The sequence below is a fragment of the Symphodus melops genome (assembly GCF_947650265.1).
Source record: "Symphodus melops genome assembly, chromosome: 15".
NCBI classification, from domain to species: domain Eukaryota; kingdom Metazoa; phylum Chordata; class Actinopteri; order Labriformes; family Labridae; genus Symphodus; species Symphodus melops.
Window position 1 is genome coordinate 14587891 of NC_136705.1, and position 18615 is coordinate 14606505.

The 18615-nt window shown below is 36.1% G+C and overlaps 3 protein-coding genes across 5 annotated transcripts in view; 1 reads left to right on the forward strand and 2 right to left on the reverse strand.

Annotated features, from left to right (window-relative positions):
* The window catches only part of LOC306836455 (inactive phospholipase D5), a 60194-nt gene extending 52065 nt beyond the window's left edge, over positions 1–8129 (reverse strand). The window contains exons 1-2 of one of the 3 annotated variants that reach the window (XM_079363530.1): positions 4743–4930; positions 4294–4557 (exon numbers count right to left, since the gene is read on the reverse strand). In XM_079363530.1, the coding sequence (XP_079219656.1) occupies positions 4294–4452 (159 nt within the window). In that variant the 5' untranslated portion in view covers positions 4453–4557; positions 4743–4930. Of the gene's footprint in view, positions 1–4293; positions 4708–4742; positions 4931–8052 lie in introns of those variants that run through there. The other 2 variants (XM_079363533.1, XM_079363531.1) reach the window with 2 other exon arrangements.
* A 1486-nt stretch (positions 8130–9615) lies between these two features.
* On the forward strand, positions 9616–13196 carry LOC306835559 (SLC35A4 upstream microprotein-like). Its single transcript, XM_079362175.1, has 3 exons — positions 9616–9706; positions 10436–10534; positions 10707–13196. The coding sequence occupies exons 1-3, from the start codon at positions 9692–9694 to the stop codon at positions 10902–10904; spliced, it is 312 nt and encodes a 103-aa protein (XP_079218301.1). The 5' UTR covers positions 9616–9691; the 3' UTR covers positions 10905–13196.
* On the reverse strand, positions 13138–17544 carry cd74b (CD74 molecule, major histocompatibility complex, class II invariant chain b). Its single transcript, XM_079362174.1, has 8 exons — positions 17403–17544; positions 17189–17285; positions 15574–15743; positions 15161–15231; positions 14554–14584; positions 14199–14405; positions 13832–13882; positions 13138–13587 (listed from the first exon to the last, which is right to left on the reverse strand). The coding sequence occupies exons 2-7, from the start codon at positions 17266–17268 to the stop codon at positions 13839–13841; spliced, it is 603 nt and encodes a 200-aa protein (XP_079218300.1). The 5' UTR covers positions 17269–17285; positions 17403–17544; the 3' UTR covers positions 13138–13587; positions 13832–13838.
* Positions 17545–18615: the final 1071 nt, after the last annotated feature.

The following is an 18615-nucleotide window of genomic DNA, read 5'->3' on the forward strand; positions in this document are numbered from 1 at the left end:
CTCTTAAAAGGACACTTTTAACATCTCTTCATATTTTTTCTACCTTCCCTCTATGGTTTCGTCCATCGTCCACAGAGGATTTCCTGACTAAATGGCATGACTGAACACCTTTAATTAGCCAATCAAACTCAAACACCAAACATGTTCTCTACAACAGATAAGTGTTCTGTTAGACAGACGTTATCTTCAGGTCGAACAGCAAACCATGCTACGTGTCTGATTGTCTTACTGAGAGATAAAAACTGTGTAACAGCACTGTGTAGACACTGTTTTATGTCTGAGATAAAACACTGAGAGACATCAATCTGCTGATAGCAGTCAGATTACACTCTATTAATAATAATGGGAATATTAAAGTTTAAAAACATATCTTTAATCTTTAGAGACAAATCTTGAGGCATTTTCTGATAATGTGTCTGAGCAGCAGAAGAGAACAGCCATGATGAAACTCAGCCTTAGTTTAGTTCAAAATAAATCTTCTTACATGGTTATTGGACCCATTTAAAGTTGTTTAATTTGTTTTTCATTGATGACTTTCAAGTTGTATGATTTGTTAAACAAAATTCTTAATACTTGATGACATACTGACAGAAAGAAAGCTGGATATAAGATGGTATACAACTTTCCAACATTTAAGCTATACAAATACTGTTAAACCACTGTAGGTAATAAGTATTTTCTTCTTTTTTTATACGATGGAAAAAATTCAGAGTCATGATTATTTTCTTCTTAGACATTTCTTCTTCTTATGTTTGCTCAAACTTGAATTTCCTTCGGGATCAATAAAGTATCTATCTATCAATTATTTGAAACATCACCTATTCTCATTTTCTAGGACTAAATGTAACACATTAGGAAAATAACCCACAGTGAAGTTAAGAGCTCCATGACAAAAGAGCAAGGTTTCTGTTGGACCTGAACTAAATACATTTTACTACTTTGGACCATTATCACCATCATCATTATCTTTATCATACTTCATTATTTCTATGACATCATCATGCTGTTTTAACGTCTGTTGTTATTCAGCAAAATAACTGTAAAACAATAATTAAACAGTTAACAGTTGACAAAGATCATCTGTTAATCAAAATGAGCGAAATTGGTTTCCATTAAGAGGAATAAAACTTCCTTTGCTCTCTTCTTTACATTTTTCATAAACATAGTCTTCATTAATAAACCACATACAAGATCTACTATACATCTCAGACTGGTATGTGTCCAAAAAAGAAAGCCTCAGGGGCCTGTGTATTTGTCCTCAGACCTGAGTCCATACATCAGAACAGACACCATGAAATTGGAAATGGAATCAGTGTGAGGAGCCAGCTCTACCCCTCAGCTGCCAACCCTTAAAACTCATCAGAGAGACTTCACAGACTTTGATTCGGACTAAATATCCTCACCTGGCAGTAAACTGCTGCATCATCCTGTTTTGAGCCCACCTGAAAGAGTCTACTGTTACAAACTCTGCATCCAGTAATTGCTTCATTAGAAGCTTGAAATGCTGATTTACTTTCTTCTGCACAATCTGCATTTTAAACTAAGCAGGTGAAATATGAGCTATCAGTAGTGACCAACAGGACAATGCTTACATAAAATAATGGACTATCCTTACAGTCATACCCCACAGACTGCTAATGTTATTGAAAGCACTTAGACGCACTTTTATAAAAGCAACCTCAGTGACCACACCGCACATGGTCTGAAAAGAATAAGTTAGCTTTCATGTAACAGGATGAAGGGAGGAACACAAGAAGCTACATGCTGATAAGTCTATCAGTGGGAGTCATCAGAACACTAAACTGACTGTCAGAGGGACTTAACGCTGTGGGTTCACACAAACTTTGATTAATTTGAATACAATTAAGTAAAAAACAACAACTTTCAAAATTAAAAATTTCATCACGACACCATTTTGGAGCAGTTCGATAAACACATTTCTAACATTTGATGGTTGCTTCCTCTTGGACTTGCCTCTTTGTCTGTCTGTCAGTAGTCCAACTACTAATGGGCTACTAAAGAGCTTTAATGGTTTGTTACTCGTCGATGGGATTCCAAGCATCCAGTGAGAATCATGTTTAATTTCTTGATGTCTGAATATTTTTTTTACTCTTTACCCTGGTGGATTTAAAGAGGTTAGGGACATATTTGACCAGATAAAAAAGATTAGGTAACACTAACTGGATTGCAGACTTCACTTCTTGGTCGAGTTAGCGTCCTATAATGAACAGTTCTACAATGTCTGAATTAGATTATATATCCTGGAAACTACTTGAAGTACATGTAATGCTTATTGTTTACAAAGCTGTGTTGTCCCTTTAAAGGAATATGTGCAGCAGATCTGTATATTTGGATTCCAAAAGAGGCCTACAGTATTTAAAGTGCAAGGGTTACAACATAGAAAATTTAACTGGTTCAACATGCTGATTTATTTTGTGGTGCTTGAGTTGAGGGAAACAAAGACCGTCTCTGAGTTTGACAAGTTCATTCTAAACCTTTTAATCGAATCCCTTTGCATCGGACAGATATACCCAGAGTGCCTGAAGTGCTCTGTTTCAGTGTCTCATCTCATTCTCCTCTTTCTTCTTCTTCTTACTCCCATTGATCAAAACTGTCAGCAGGTTGCTCTTTTGTTACTGGTCTGTCTGAGCAAAGTATTTCAAACGTAAAAATCACACTATTAAAAAGGTGTTACTGGAGAAGAAGGATACATTCAAACACAGAGATATTGCCAGCACATTATTAGATTTGGCTAATTTTGCTTTAAAATAAACACAATACTAATCTTGATAGTCCAATTCAAATATAACATGTCTCTGTCTGTTTAGTTTATTAAACCACAGAATCCCTCGTCTGTTAAGCCTAATTCTAATTCTTGGTCTGCAAAACAGTTAAAGTATGTGTGTTAAACTGGCGTTGTGCACTGTTTAGTGTGTGTGTGTGTGTGTGTATGTACGTGTGTGCGTGAAATAGGACAGGCTGATTCATCATCCTGTTTGGTTATGCAGACAGGCTTTGAAAGCATCTCTCTGGACATACTGTAGCACTGTTCCTCTCCAGCATCAAATATTCAACACACACATTTTCTAGTCCTTTCCCCGACGCTAAATCTCTGCACCTACAGGCTCTCTGGTGAATGTTACTGTTTACCTGCAGGTAGGAAGTCTCATAAGCACCTCAGAACTCCTTCGTATAGAAAACAAAAGTGAGTGTTGGATATCAAAAATAGAGCCAGTTTAGAGTGCAGACCTTAAACTTGATGCAACAGGAGAAAATCTCCAACAAAGTGCAAGTTTGAGAAACTGGTCTGAGATTCACAGTTTGAATCATTGTTTTAAACAGGTGTTACAGCTTACATCCATCATGACAGTTCGCTTGGGAATAAACAAATGTACTCTGTGGTAAGGCCACACCTTATGTACAATAACATCATTATCAATTAATTTCTGCTCTCGATTCAAGACTTTTTTTGTCCATAAAAGGTGACAACAAAATGAAGAATTGCAACCACTATACATTCAAGACTGAACTCTTCATAGCACAGAGAGAAGCTGTAAATTCTTCTGATAAGCTAATGTTTGACAAGTTAGCGTGGATTCATTATCTGTTTGTTGCTTCTGCTCTTTATACAAACCTGAATGTTATCAGGTATCTCAGGTGCTTTGAGGGCAATGTAAGCACTGATTTGCACATTTCATGTGTAATGCATTTAGAATACTTTGTTGAAAAGCAATCCAGCTTCAGGGCTAATATCCAAAACTTTATCGTCAACAGAAACAAATCCTGCTAGCAAATGAAAGTGCCAAAACTCCAGTAAAACACCCACAACCAAACTTTTGAAGGTTTCCAGAATGATGTCCTTGTATTCATGAGGTTATGTTTATATATATATATATACATATATACATACATACATACATACATACATACATACATACATACATACATACATACATACATACATACATACATACATACATGCATACACATACATGTGTAAATCTATATGTATTTTGTTTCTTAGCAGGCGGATCGAAGTCATGAAGAATATTAAAAGAGGGCCTTACTCATAAAAAAGCAATCATAACCAAAAATCCTTTTAAATTTTTTTGAATATTACAAGACATTTTGAAGACATGTTTGGCAAATGAATGAAGAATGGGCATATAAGCATAACTTTTATGTATGTATTTAAACTCAATGATTAAGGTTAAACATTGTAGCTCACTTCTTTTTGTCTCAGCCTTTCAGCCCTCTTAAATCATTTTCCAGACTCCCAAATTCAGAACTTACATGCTCCAGTTTTTCCCTCCTGCGAAGCCAAACGCTGGCTGAGTAGTCCTGCTGCCGCACTGTTGTTATAAGTGAACTGGCTGGCATTGTGCTGAACCCTAACCCAAGACCTCTCAGGTCATGGCCACCGATTGGTCCTCTGCTCCCCTGTAGGTCCATCGTTGTGAAGGAAGTTGCAATGGTACCGCAGTCTTGATGGAAAAACTGAATTCACTTGTTGATCATCTGTCAGTCTTCTATTCTGGGCTGCATTGAGTAGCTCAACTGTATCTTTTACTGTCTATGTGCATTGAACAAAAATGTATCCACTGATAAACCTCATTTGAAGAAACAGAAAGTACTGCTAGAACCATTTATCTCCAGCAAGTTGATTTAAGCCAAATCTTCAACTCTCCCAAAATCGGCCATTATCCACGAGATTACCCCGATTTCATTAATTCTCATCATACCTTATGTTTAAGAGCCTCTCTGTCTTCACCTCTACCAGAAAATGTCCACAGGTTATTGGAAATCCTCATCACATGCACCTCCACATAGAAGAGCTTCAACCTGTCAGAATAAGATCCATAAAAATTTGCCGACAGCATGGAGCTGCATAAAGCTGAGCGCTGACCGGTAAGTCTCAGCTCTCAGCTGCAGGAACTCTGATCAAGACTTATTACTGATTCAGGCATCCCCGGTGACTGAGAGCGTATGTGTGAGGAGGAAGAAGAGGAGAGGAGAGAAGGGAGGGGCAGAGGAACACGGAGAAAGAGGTAGAAGGAGAGAGGGCACATAATTGTGGTGATGCGGATGCAGCTTCACAGAGGGAGGAAAAAGAGACCCATGTGCATAACAGACACCAGTGGCCCCGATGACTGAGACAAAGGACACACCCATGATTTCATCTCTCCAGAAAGTTCTCCCTGTATGTCAGATACCCATTTGTTACCGCAAACACAGTCATGATCTCTTTTTCTTCGAACAACACTCAAATATGACCGTCAGTTTTTCCTCCTAATTCAAATGCGTTTCCCTCTTTTTGACCATGTGAACAGGAGGCTACACACATACAACTTGGGTGACACAAACTCACAGACCCACCTTGGCTTATCACAGCGGAGTGGTGCAATGAGGCAGCAGAACCTGTCTTCATTTTGTCTTGTCTTGCCAGAGAAGCAACAGAGCCTAAAAACTTTAATTGGCTTATAGCTGAGATCAAGGTAAACCCATACATGCTGCACACACACACACACACACACACACACACACACAAACACACACACACACACACACACACACACACACCATCTTAATGTTGAAATCATTAGTGGCATAGAGCCAGTGCACTTCTACTCTTTGAAATGGAAACAATCTGTTTTAATTGCATGCCTTGACTCAGCTACGTTTGCCGACAGCAGCAGCAGAGTGCCAACACACATCACATCCACTTATTATATGACAAATATGATTGATGCTCAAACTGTAATAGTAATATGTAAAGGAGAAAACTTTTATGCCATGTGGATATTCAGCTTAGAGGGTGCTTAAAAACTTCAATTCATTTCCATCAGTAACACAAACAGTGTCACTCATTTAAAAATATGTTTCTCCTGAATGGGTTAAGCACTTATATTGAAACATCTGCTACACAGAAAGACTCATCACTTATTTGAATATATACATATTATGTATATATATATACTTATATACTTATATACTTAAACTTATCAGAAAACATTATTAACATTCATACCTTCAAACTGGATGCTAAAGGTAAGTAACTGATTGTGATTGCATATTTGTGCATGCTAATTGTTGACTAAAATAAATGATGCTTTTGCAAATGATCATCCCTCAGCTAAATGAACCTGAATTATGGAATGGAAAGTTTCTTAGAGGAAACTAAAGGGAGCTCTAACCACTGATGCAAATGATCCAGGATTTAAATCTAACATCAATAAATAGAAAACTTGATTTAGTGTAAATTACTTTACTATTACCACACTCATTCCAAAAAATCTGACCGTACAAACCCTTATTTTTTTGTTATAAAGATCCTCTGGACAAAGTCTCTACCTTTGCATAAATATTGGGAAATATTGCTTTTCATACTTGTCTGCTCATTGGAGCAAAAAAAAAATCATATTTAATTTAAAGTAGTACACCTTCAATTGTTTTCAAGAGGCACATTATTTTTTAAATGACACTCCCCAATTGTGCTGAGTCATCATGCACCTATGTGACTAAGCTCTGACAATCTCAGACATTTTTTTAAACAAAGTTCCCTCTTCAGTCCTGCTGTTCGCCACATTTCTCTCTGCCAACAGAGTCTGTATCAGGGGCCATGAGAGAACACAAGCTGAATACTGAACACTGAGGTTAATGGGAGAACCGCACTGAACACGGGCCAACTCAGCTCACAAAAACATCTACAGTAAAAGGCTTTCAGATTTTAAGTAATGAAGAAACACATCATGTTGTACAGCAGATTTCAAATGTACTGGATAAATAAATAAAAATGTCTGATACAGTGCAGTATATCAGAATTATTGTTGAACTAAATGCTTCGGCAAGTTGCTATAAATCAGTTTAACCAGCAGAAAAAAACAGCACACAAAAAAGCATGAACAAAATCAGCAATGCATGTGCAGCATATAAAGTATGAAATCACAGGGATGGCCGTATCTTTGGCCACACAGGGTAACACTCGACATAATGCAGTACAGCCTTACCCATCAGAGCAAAGCATAGACCAGAGCCAACAGCACACTGTCAAAGCTGCAACCCTCCTTGCAGCAGAGCATATTATGAAACTATAACTCGCTGCGTTAAACACAATAGGCAGCAGAGGGGAATTTTCTCATATTAGACTCATTTATGAAAACTAACAAACAATAATGTGTTCCTGAATGAAGGGCATGAGGGCACAAACTTTACCTCTTTATTGTGCGACTCCTTGACCGATACAAGTCTAAGACAGACCAACCACTGCTTTTTTATGGATCAGTGACAACAGGCAAACAGCTTATAAGAGTATCATTATTATTTTTTTAAACCTACTAACAATATATAAATATATGACAATTCAATACAATATACAGCTAATGAAGCTGCTGGAGCTGGTGTGATTTACATCATTTAAATAAGATTAAATAAGAGAATTATCTGAAAAAACTTTTAAAAAATGTACTTCAACACAACCACAACACAAAACTAAGAAAGAATCTAAAAGCAAACCAGACAAATTACAAATACAGAAAAATACATAATATATAAATGTGATCTATCCTCACTAATAAAAGTCAAATTAAGGAATATTGCATCAATATTTCAGTTAGAGCTGAATGGACCATTAGTAAGACATGACCACAGCCTGCGCTCAATGGCTGCCTCAATGGTTAAGGTAGAAGGTGTGAAAACACAACTACTGTAAAGATTAATGTAATGTTTAATGACTGTTTTCATTATCAGAGATCTTCTGACTCACGTACAGACTTCATTGAGCGGAAAAAACTTCCACATATCTCAGTATGTTTCTCAATGAAAGAGTGTAAAATGTCAGACATCTTTTCAACTCAAGCTGAAAGTCAAAACACAAATCCACTTTCTGACAGACATTTTTGTTTAAATCGATAAGCACATCACTGTGATGACTGCCACATAAGCATCAGTGACCTTTCCTATACAGTGGCATCCAAAGATTAGTCAGCCAACGCCTCCGCCAGAATCAATACCCCCCCTGAACCCATCCAACACTTTGAAGATCAGACACCTTACCTCCATTGCTGCCTCCTGCTCTTGAACGCCTGCTGTCCAGACTCCAGAGGAGTGTGTGAGCAGTGTTTCATCTGCAAAGGCAAATGTTTTATCCCAGCTTCAACAGACTGTTAAAGACTTTGGACCCTAACAGGTGGGTCCTTTGATAACCCTGAAAATGGAAAGGTTAATGGACTTCCAGTCTTACAGAATGTAAGGATTAAATATTTTCAGGCCTCTAAAGTGACAAAAGAAACCATAAGTGTATAAGAAGAATTAAAGTATGTTCTGACAAGATTAATCTTTTAAAATTAGTCTGCAGAATAAAGATCTTTATGTGCGGCTCTGTCTTGCAGCCTGAGTCTGCCTGTCTCTTTCTATTCCTTGATTGGCAGTCACTCTCTTGTGCTTTGAAAAGTCTTTAATACTGCCTCCCTTCATATTTTTAATCGCCTTCTTGCCACCTGTGACTCTGTATCACTTGTTCCCACTTTCACAGTCTTTCTGTGAATACAACTTGTGACCAATCATGCCCGTTATGACACATAACATTAAGTTTAACTTGAAAGGCACACAATGTTTCAAATTCTACACTTCTGATCATTTTTCTGGGCAATAATGCTAGTCTCATTAGTTACTCTCTAATTCATCTGTCTTTCCTCCTCCAGCTGTGAGTTGTGGAAGTGATGGTTAGAAAAACAGTGTAAAACTTAACAGCTCTGATTAATGAGTTTCTTGTTGCCTCTGTGAAGCTCAGGCCTTATGTCTCTCTAATTATTTATCCCACTTCTTACTCGCAGTGTCGTTTTCTCTCGCAGTGTCGAATCAGATGTGCTCTCTAATGCCCAATCTCCAGCAACAGTAGAGGGGGGAAAAAAACGTCTTTACAATATAAGAAGGAAGACCAAGTTAATTGGCTTCCTCTCGGGCTGGAGGGTGATTAGCAGAAACTGTAGATTTAATGTTTGAAGAAAATTCTGCAGAGACATGTACACATATTTGAAGCGTGTAGCCTGTCCAATCAAAACAAGAAAAAGTGTTTGTTCTGAGATGCAATGTAGGATATATGTTATAGGCTATATTGTTTTTATTTTTTTGGTTGTCTTGTAGTTTATTGGAGGACTAAAAAAATACTGCCAGTGATGAGCCTATACATTACCATTAAAATGGAACAAGGAATTTGAGAGTAATTTAAGTGGAACTGTAAGAATTACATACCAGCGAGACCATGAAGTCCACGATGTCTTCTGGTTTTGGTTAATAAAATTATGACGGTTTGTCTGTTAAGCATAAACCTGAAGCAGTATCCACACTATCAATTAAGCTTGAAAGTCTTCGTACATACACAAATCAATTTTAAGTATCTTTGTCTTCATTTTTCCAGGTTAATAATGAAGACAAAAACCCCAGCTTGTAATAATAATTTGACAATTATTTCCTTATTAAATTTAATTTAATTAATTAATTTAATTAATTTAGTTTAAATGTATTAGATTAATGTTATTTAATTAATTCAATTTAAATGTATAAAATGAATGTAATAATAAAGCCCAGCTTGTACGTATGATGTGTAACCAACAGGGGGCAGTACAAATTCCTTTTTTTAACTAAACCAAACGTAAAAGAAGAAGAAGAGAGAGTTACCAACACAAGAGAGAACATGGGAAATGACAAGGTCGGTGTCATTTACCTTTTATTTTAACTTTCTATTGACCATTTTTACAGTTTCATGAGAACTCTTCCTTTGATCGATCAATGAGCATTAGATGCTTTCGATGTTAACGCTGGCTGATGAAGAACAGCTTGCAGGAAGTCGTGTTGAGTAGCTTAGCCGAGTTAGCTTGAAGCTAACTTGTTGTCGAGAATTTCTGATAGTTATCATAAGAGAGTCAAATCATTGTCACGTTTTTTCATAAAAAGATTTAAGTACTGTAAAGATTAAACTACTAAAAACAAAAACGAAAAAAAAAAACAGCGGCCAGCTGTTACATTTGTAACGTGATGTGAGGTAATGTTAGCTTGCGAGACAATAACTTTTTTATTCCTGCTGAGTTTAGACTTACTTATGTGTAGTGACCTGACCTTCACTACTTATGACATTATCATGTATCACCTCACTGTCATCAACTATCCAAAGAGGCCCCACGATAAGAGATAAAAGATAAACATTTGAACCTATCACAATAATAGCCCGTGCTATCATTTATAGCTATTACAGTTGTAATCTTATAATTGTAATTTCCCTGACTGAAATAATGAGTTGGCTAACACAGTGAGTGAGTGACCTGCCCCACTGTATTGATGTGTTCAACAACTAGCGTCATACATGTGTCATTGCATGTTCTTCATTTGAGAAACCCTCTTTAGTGACACTAACCTATTTGGTGTGTGTATGTGTGTACAGAATCCTCTGGGCCAGCTCAAAGACTTGGTGGAGCTCAAAGACCAGCTGGAAGACATCCAGAGACGGATGGAGGATGAGATACAAGCTGGGGTTCCTCCAGTAAGTCTTTCACAATGTAGTTATATATATATATATATATATATATATATATATATATATATATATATATATATATATATATATATATATATATAAACATCAACAGTTATCGTATACAACTGTTCGGACTACTAAGATCCATGACTAATCTCTACTGTCCTTTTCTCCTTAGGGTGGCAGTTTCCTCGCCTCTCCTTTCCTGAAGGGTTTTCTGGCCGGTTACGTCGTTGCTAGACTACGCTCCTCGGCACTGATGGGTGTTGTTGTTGGAACCTGTACAGGAATCTATGCCGCACAAAATTATGCTGTTCCCAACATTGAAAGCACAGTCAAAGACTACATAAGCAACCTGAGGGGAGGGAGCAAATAAAAAGAACGCAGGAAAACTTAAAGCGAAAACAAAGGAGGGGGAGAAAGAAAACGCTTCTGAAGAAGAGTGTGCTGATAACGCTGCATACGGGAACAGATATGTATTTCAAAGTTAAAACTTCTCATAAGTTATTGTCAACTTCCCCATAGATTATCATGTTGAAAGTATAGATTAATGTTAAAGTATTGGTTTGTCATTTTTTTTAAATTTCAGTCAGAGGAAATAACAATCTGAACACGTTTGTGTTTAGACTGGCTGTGTGGATAACACACAATTTTATAAAATGTATGTTAAAAGAAATACAATTTATATTCATGCCATCTTGGTCAATAATGGAAATTAAGACAAACTGCATCATTTATATCATCTTGCTAGCTGCAATAATCGATCTCTGACCTCCAATCTGAACCTGAAAATGTGTCGCTACATACATTGACCAACTAGTATCCTCATAGGCACTTTAGCTGTGTTAGCTGTGTTATCTTCCTGTAAAAAGGAGATAAAGAACAAAACACTTTTTTTTTGGCATCTCAGACAAATTGAGATTGTTGAGTTGCTCTAAGATGAGCTTGTTTTTCAGAGATTGCTTAGGAGGGTTGAAAAGTTTGGCACAACAAAAATGTTGCCAATGTGTAAAAGTATAGCATGTGAGGACATGTTGTCTTCTGCCCTCTAGTGGTCAGAAATCGGTTAAAGCAGTCGTAGCTAATTTGCTCAGGGTTTGATGGATCGTGTTTGAATTTGTCTCACCTTACATCCCATAGTGTTCTTCAGTGTAAAACCGGTCTGACTGGTACTGTACATTTTCCACATTGTTTGCAGGTGTCAGAGCAAAGTTCCTGGTGTTTTGTGATGTGTCTTTTCGGGCAGGACACACCCTCTCACCATGTTTCTCTAAGGTTACTTTGTATTTGATATTTTTCCTTTATATTTAAAGTCCTAATCCGTGTAGCAGTTCATAAAAAATAACTTACTTTACACATTTCAAAGAGCTTCATATTTATTATCATGAAGCTGGCAGCAAGAAAATCACACTCCGGTCCAAAATTCCAAGAAACTACTCCCAAAGTGTTTGTTGTATTTCTCCTTACAAACTCCTTCAGACTTCAAATGTATGCCAAAGTGGGATTTATATTTAAAAGGACTTTAGGATATATTGTTTAAATTGCATTTTGGAGTTTTTAACAGATTGCTTTAAGTGTGTCTGTGTACTTTTTTTGTGTGTAAAATGTACATTTAGAGTGCCTACTCTGGTTGGACTTGATAAAATCATCTCATGCCATGTGTTTAATAGCTTCATCTAATTGGATGAGGCTGCCTTTTTCATATGCTGGAAAACTAGTTGATCTTTTGCACTCTTGTTTTAGGGACTTTAAAGTATTCTTTTGCATCTTTTCATCCCTAGAAATATTCAAACATTTGAAAGACAAATGAGCAATATGATTCTTTTGCATATGCGTCGTGTTTTGTTGTGCATACTGAACAGAGATTTCTGTCTAAAGAATGGCTACATGTCAAAGTATGTCATATATGCCGCTGCTGTTAGACACTAGTGTTAAAGTGATGCACAGCACTGATCAATAGCTTATATTCAACAATAGAAGTATAATATCAGAAGACACATAAAGAAAATATTTCACAAAGCTATAGAGCTTCTGATTTTAAAAGAAATATTCTTATCGGAGGAAAGAAATATAAAACTGCACTAAGATATTTTTAAAATGAAAGCAACAGTACGTAACTGAGGTATTCCTTTGTTGCCAATAAAAAGATTGCACAATGTGTTTGTAATTTGTCAAACCTGTAACAGGTAGACAAAGCCATAAAGGGTATTTATGTTCAGATTTATCTTTTAATATTTACTTTGACTGGAAAGCATACTGGGAAACTTTTGAGTACTGTGGTTACTGGAACTCCAAATCAACGTGCCTATTGACAATCCTTCTCTTGTTGTCCCCGTTGTGCATGCTTCACATTTTCCTGTTTAGTTTTCTGTTTGTTTTTGCATGCCATCCTTCTTTTTATAAAGACAAATATAAACCCTGTATATAAAGACTGTTTGCTGTGTAATATAGAGGTTTACAGGTACATTCATGGGAGTTCATTTCACTCTCCAATGCTGTCGGGTTTTTTTCACATCAATGCAGAAACACTCAAAGTCCAACTTTTTAGCATTCAGCTTCACAGTTTGAAAATGTGATTGATGTTACTGAAAAAGAAAACAAACCCAAACTGTCTTTATATGGTTTATTTGGGTCTCTCAAATAAGTCAATAAAATACACTTGATTATTTCTGCTTTTCTAATTGTGTTTAATTCTCTTAAGGTTTGTTTTTTAACATGTTTCTAAATTCCTCACTTTAATGTACTGTAAAATTATCATCTGCCCACAATGTATTAAGTTACTGTTTTATTTGATTAAAAAAACAGAAAGAAACCCTCAAGTCAAAACACAAACCAGTTTAACACTTTCAACTTAATAAGCCATGTAAATTTAAAGCAAAAGTTATTAAATTTAAAGCAAAAGTTATATGTTGATAACTGCCATGTAAAACCTGATTAACCTATCTTCTACTATAAAAGGTTGGTGATTATAAGTTGCCAAAGTTGTAGCGATGTCATGATTAGAACTGCTGTTGAACCGTTGCTGGTCTCTGGAGGAGACTCCGTCAACTTTAATTATCCTGGAAATAGAAAGAAAAACACAAAGAGTTCATTTCTGTTTTTGCAGCATCACATTTCCATTTTAAAAGTGTTTAAATATTCACAGTATGAAACAATTACTTTGTTGTTTCACCGAATGAAACATTGGAGCAATAACAGAGCTATGTAATTAGAATCTTTATAAAGTACAGCTCGTGGATATTTGTAATTTTGATTTGGAAAATACAAAGTGAATCAAATGAGCCCTGCTGTGTGTGTACTCACCAAAGTTTTAGGCATCAACTTCAGGCAGAGAGAGCACTTTGTTTCGGCCGCCTACAAAGAGAAATGTGGTCTTCAGCAACATTTCATTTTCAACTTAAATACAAAATAATCTTTATTTGTATAACCAGGACTGTTTAAGTTCTTATTTAAGCCCTCCTACAGATGAATCTGAATGAAAGTATAAAAAGTAAAAGACAATTTAACATTTTGATTCAGAAAGTGGATCATTTTATTTACACTACATCAAAATTCTTTCATTGAAAAGTTACTGGGAAAAAAAGTTTTGAATTTGCACCAAACATAACTGTTTGTTAAAAATGTATATATTTGTTTTGATTTGACTTCATGACCATTTATTTTGTCTTACCAATGAGGTAGTTTGCACCACAGCGGGCCGGCCCTTTGTTCAAAGATCCAGGGATCTCATTGCCGCTAGCTGGGTTCACACACCAGCAGTTCGCCATGAAGCACTGCTGGGGGCGATAGAGACCGCGCTCATCACAGCTGGGTTTGAAACCTGGCACCAGTACAGGCTTCAAACCAGATGCCTCCATCTGGCACTCAGTCTGTGGGACTGAAAAAGAGAAAGAGAAAAAGGACATTCATCGACGTTTTATAGTAGATAGTAAGACGCTTGGAAAAATCGATGAAGATGATGTGCATCTTTAGTCAGAAATCGGATTCAAACATGTAAGCGTACAGTGAATATGTATAGTACATACCAGCTGTTCCTTGATCCTTGGTTGAAGTTTCCTGCAATTCATTAGTAAAAACAAAAAAGTAATGAATTCAACATCTTATAAGAATTCTTCAAGAATACCATGAAAAACATTCCGCTGGTAGAAAAGAGAAAGAGCATCAGTGTTGAGTTATAAAACAGTTATTTCTGCCTTTTTAATGTCTCAAAGTTACAAAAACTTTTCAAGAGAGCAATCATGAAACAGACGGTAACTTCACCTGATAAGAGGGAATCTACTTTAAATTCTTAGAAGCCCAGATTGTTATTTCAAGTACCATAAATGACAACAGTATGGAAACAGTTAGCAACAATAATCTGGGAGGATTATTTTTGGTTATTGCAAGACTGCCGGCTAAACTCTTCACAGGAGCTTAAAATAAACTTTAAAACTGGATATATTCTATATCTTCAAATTCAATTGAACACTATACTGCTATATTAAATCATATATGCTCATCAGTATCAGCATCTTTTTCAACTAATAACCAAAGCAATAGTATTGTCCTTTTTCATTCACTAAATGAGCAATACTTAGTCAAGGGATTTTCTAAAACAAGTTATCAACATAGGAATCTGTCCGTCTCTTTTACCTCGTCAATGGAGACATCCATCAGGTCAGACAGAGCATTCATGGGCATGTGCATCCTCATGGGAACTGAACCTACAGTCAAAAAGACAAACATGGTGTCAAAGGAAGGAAAAATTGTGCAAATGAAAATAATCCAAGTAAGATCTAAAACACTGATCAAAATGTAAAGTCAATGGAGACCAATACAACCTGTTCACTAGACACAGATTTCATTGCTCCTTTAAAACATTTGTTTCAGGTTATATTTACTGATAGTTTCCGTCTTATCCTTTCATCAGATTAACACAACTCCAATAAGAACTCGTATAAGTTGTTGTCCGCTGCAATATGGCAGGCTAATGAAGTTTATCTTTGCAGCAACAGACATTCTAGGAAATCCTATAGTGTTATCTGAATCAAGTTTATCCTCCTCACCAGATCTCCCCTTCATCAGCTGAGTCTGCATGTTCTTGTTCTGCTCCTCCAGAGATTTGATGTCGCTGCTCTGGCTGAGCAGGAAGTACGCAACCATTGCCTGGCCTGCAATCAGGATACAGGCTAACAGGGTTATACCGGCAACCTTATAGGCGCGGGATGGACGGCCACTGGAAAGCAAGGGGAGGAGGGAGGAGGTAGAGGGTTGAGGAGAAAGAGAGAATACAAATGTTTTCCATTGACATACTGAATGGGAATTAGAAGGAGGACAAATCGCAAGTGGGAAGCATTTACACTTTCTGAGGCTCAATATATATTAAAGGGTTGTATTAAAAAAATCAATATGGCAATATATTTTTATGTGCTCCTTGCAGATACATGTATTGATGCAGATGTTATAGAATCGATATGCCTACAAAGGTTTGAAAGACAATTGACCTAAAGTGCAGTTCATAATAACTCCATAGCCATAGCTCTGGGATAAACATATTTGCATGTATTTGTTGGATCTCTGTGTACCTGAATTGAATATTTTATAGTTGTAGGATCCTTCTGCCTCTGCTGTTATTCTCAACAATAAAGAACAGCTGTTGTAGTGAATTCTGTGTAGAACATGGTTATTATCCAAAATCAATGTACGTATATCACCATATGTTTCATATCGTGGCCTTTGTATTGTGTATGGTATTGTGGGGTTGTGGGAAATATCCAGCCATGATTTTTACCTTTCCTTGTATCTTCTTTCAATATACCGAAAGTTGAAAGAGTAGATACAAAGAGCAGGTTAGACTAGACTAGAGTTAGAGAGATTCGTGGTTGAGGAACTGAGAAATCTGAGCCATCAGCTAAGCGATGATGTCAGCTGTTGTCAAGCAGACATTTCAATGAAAGTTTAGGACTTGTCCCCTTCATTCTCTCGCTCTGACCTAGTATGAAAATGGACATTTTTTTAAAACAACTTAAATCACTTAAGCACTCATTTTCGATCCTTATCTTGACCTTAAATCGTGAATCAAGTCAGCACTGTTGTTTTAAGAAATAACAAAGGATTAAAATGGATTTGATGTTTACTCACAAAAAAACCCCCAAAATTATATAAAGACAGAAACTTTTAATATTCCGAAACATGACAACCTAAAGGACCTAGCTCTTGTGACAATTTTCATTTTCTAATTTTCCTTTTTTTTGGGTGTAACTTCCTGTTTTTTTTTTAGCCAATCATCACTCCACATTCATTTCTGATCTTTATGAGAAAAAAAAAAAACAGTCCTAATGTAAAAACAGTTTGGTACACAATCACAGTTTTGGTCAAAGAATTATTTTCAAGGGGCCAACTTTTAGAACATTTTTTGACAAATCCACTAACTTTTAAGACTTGATTTTTCTGGGATTAATGGAAATCAACAGTTGATAAGAGCTACAGAATATACATTAAACAAGTAAAGGGAAGCAATGTGCTGGGTATACTACCTGAATTATTATAAAGGAAATGTATAACAGCAAAAGAGTTAAGAAAACATGACTGATAACAGCAGGGGTTTGTTTTACTAAAGCAACAGACTTGCTGGGACCCCAAAATGATGGAATAAAAAACAAGTTTATATACACTTCTCACCCCTGTGCTGGTACATTGATGGCTGTCTGCTGGTTGGGAGCTCCAACGAGAGGCTGGTACTGAGTCTCTTGGTCAGACATCTTTCCAAAAGCACAAACTTGTAAACACAAATACAATAGCCAAAGTGTTTAAACACAACAAATATGACAGTGCTAGAAATATGACACTTGCATACTCAATGCACATATGAGCACACACACGAATAAAAAAATACCTTTTTCTTCAGCGTGGGTTACGAGCTGTTTCACAAGTATTAATGACAGAGTTCAGTCAGAGAGTAACCTTTAAGGTTGACAGAGACAGGAGGAACTGAAAGAAACATGCGGGGAAAACCCACACGGACAACAAATCCTTCTTAGACGGGACGTTTTTGAAAAGTTATTTTCTGATTGGTTCCTAATGATGACGCATCATCTGTTACCAGGAGAAGAGTTCAAATATATTCCGCAAAACCTTTTTTATTATTTATCACCGAGAATATTGTTTAAGGTGATTAACTTTGCTTATAATGTTTGATTTCCTGGAAAATCATATAGAGAATGTTCATTTTGTTTACGAAGCTAATCATTTCAATTGGAAAAACACATTAAATCTACATTATAACTACATTTAATGCTTTTTTAACCATAGGCTATAAAATAGGGGAAACATTTATTGAATATATAATCTCTATGATGTTTCAATTATTCATTTATGAAATTCTTGTAAACATGTAAAATTACCAATCATAAAAATACATTAACCACTGGCATTGATCTGAATTTATTCTATGACCTGCATTTCTTAAAATAAAGCTAGTGAAAATTGTTGCTGCATCACAATAATAATATTTCCAAATTAGCCTACATTGGAATCAGAATCTTCTTTTTGGACCAGTTATGCTTGCACATACAATGAATTTAACTTGTGTGAACTGTGCTCTCTTTGTACAAGAAGAAATCATTACACATATCAAACAATAAACCAACAGATCAACAAAGACTAATGTGTAAGACTAAAGAAAGACACTGGGAATGGAATTGCAAACTATAGCTTAAACCATACATGCTGTGTGGCATCAGTTTACTTGCTCTATTCTTGTCCCTATAGAACGGTTGTTATTTGTCATATTTGTAAGACTTTGGTTTAAAATATAGTTTATTAAGTGACATTTGATAAATTCTTGTTGAAAAATTATGAATTGGATTACACAACTTTTATAATCAGGCAGTGAATGTTTGTATCCTCTAGGGTAAACCACCCATATGTATTACACAGGGATTATCACTCAGATATATAGACCTACATGTGTTTTGACTTTAAAGTTTAAACTCTATTATAAATATTATAAGGCTGTGAAGCATTGATTTTTCTTAACAATTCTTGTGTGTCTTATTTATTTATTTAAGCTTTGAAATGATTCCCTAACAGGCAATGTATTACTGGAC

Excerpts from the sequence above, each read along its gene's own strand:
- LOC306835559 (XM_079362175.1), top strand. Across the intron at positions 10,535-10,706 it reads TACAAGCTGGGGTTCCTCCA|GGTGGCAGTTTCCTCGCCTC; the intron begins GTAAGTCTTTCA and ends TTTTCTCCTTAG.
- cd74b (XM_079362174.1), bottom strand. The coding sequence starts at position 17,268 with ATGTCTGACCAAGAGACTCAGTACCAGCCTCTCGTTGGAGCTCCCAAC. Across the intron at positions 15,232-15,573 it reads GCTGATGAAGGGGAGATCTG|GTTCAGTTCCCATGAGGATG; the intron begins GTGAGGAGGATA and ends TTTTGACTGTAG. Across the intron at positions 13,883-14,198 it reads TGGTGCAAACTACCTCATTG|GCGGCCGAAACAAAGTGCTC; the intron begins GTAAGACAAAAT and ends TTCTCTTTGTAG.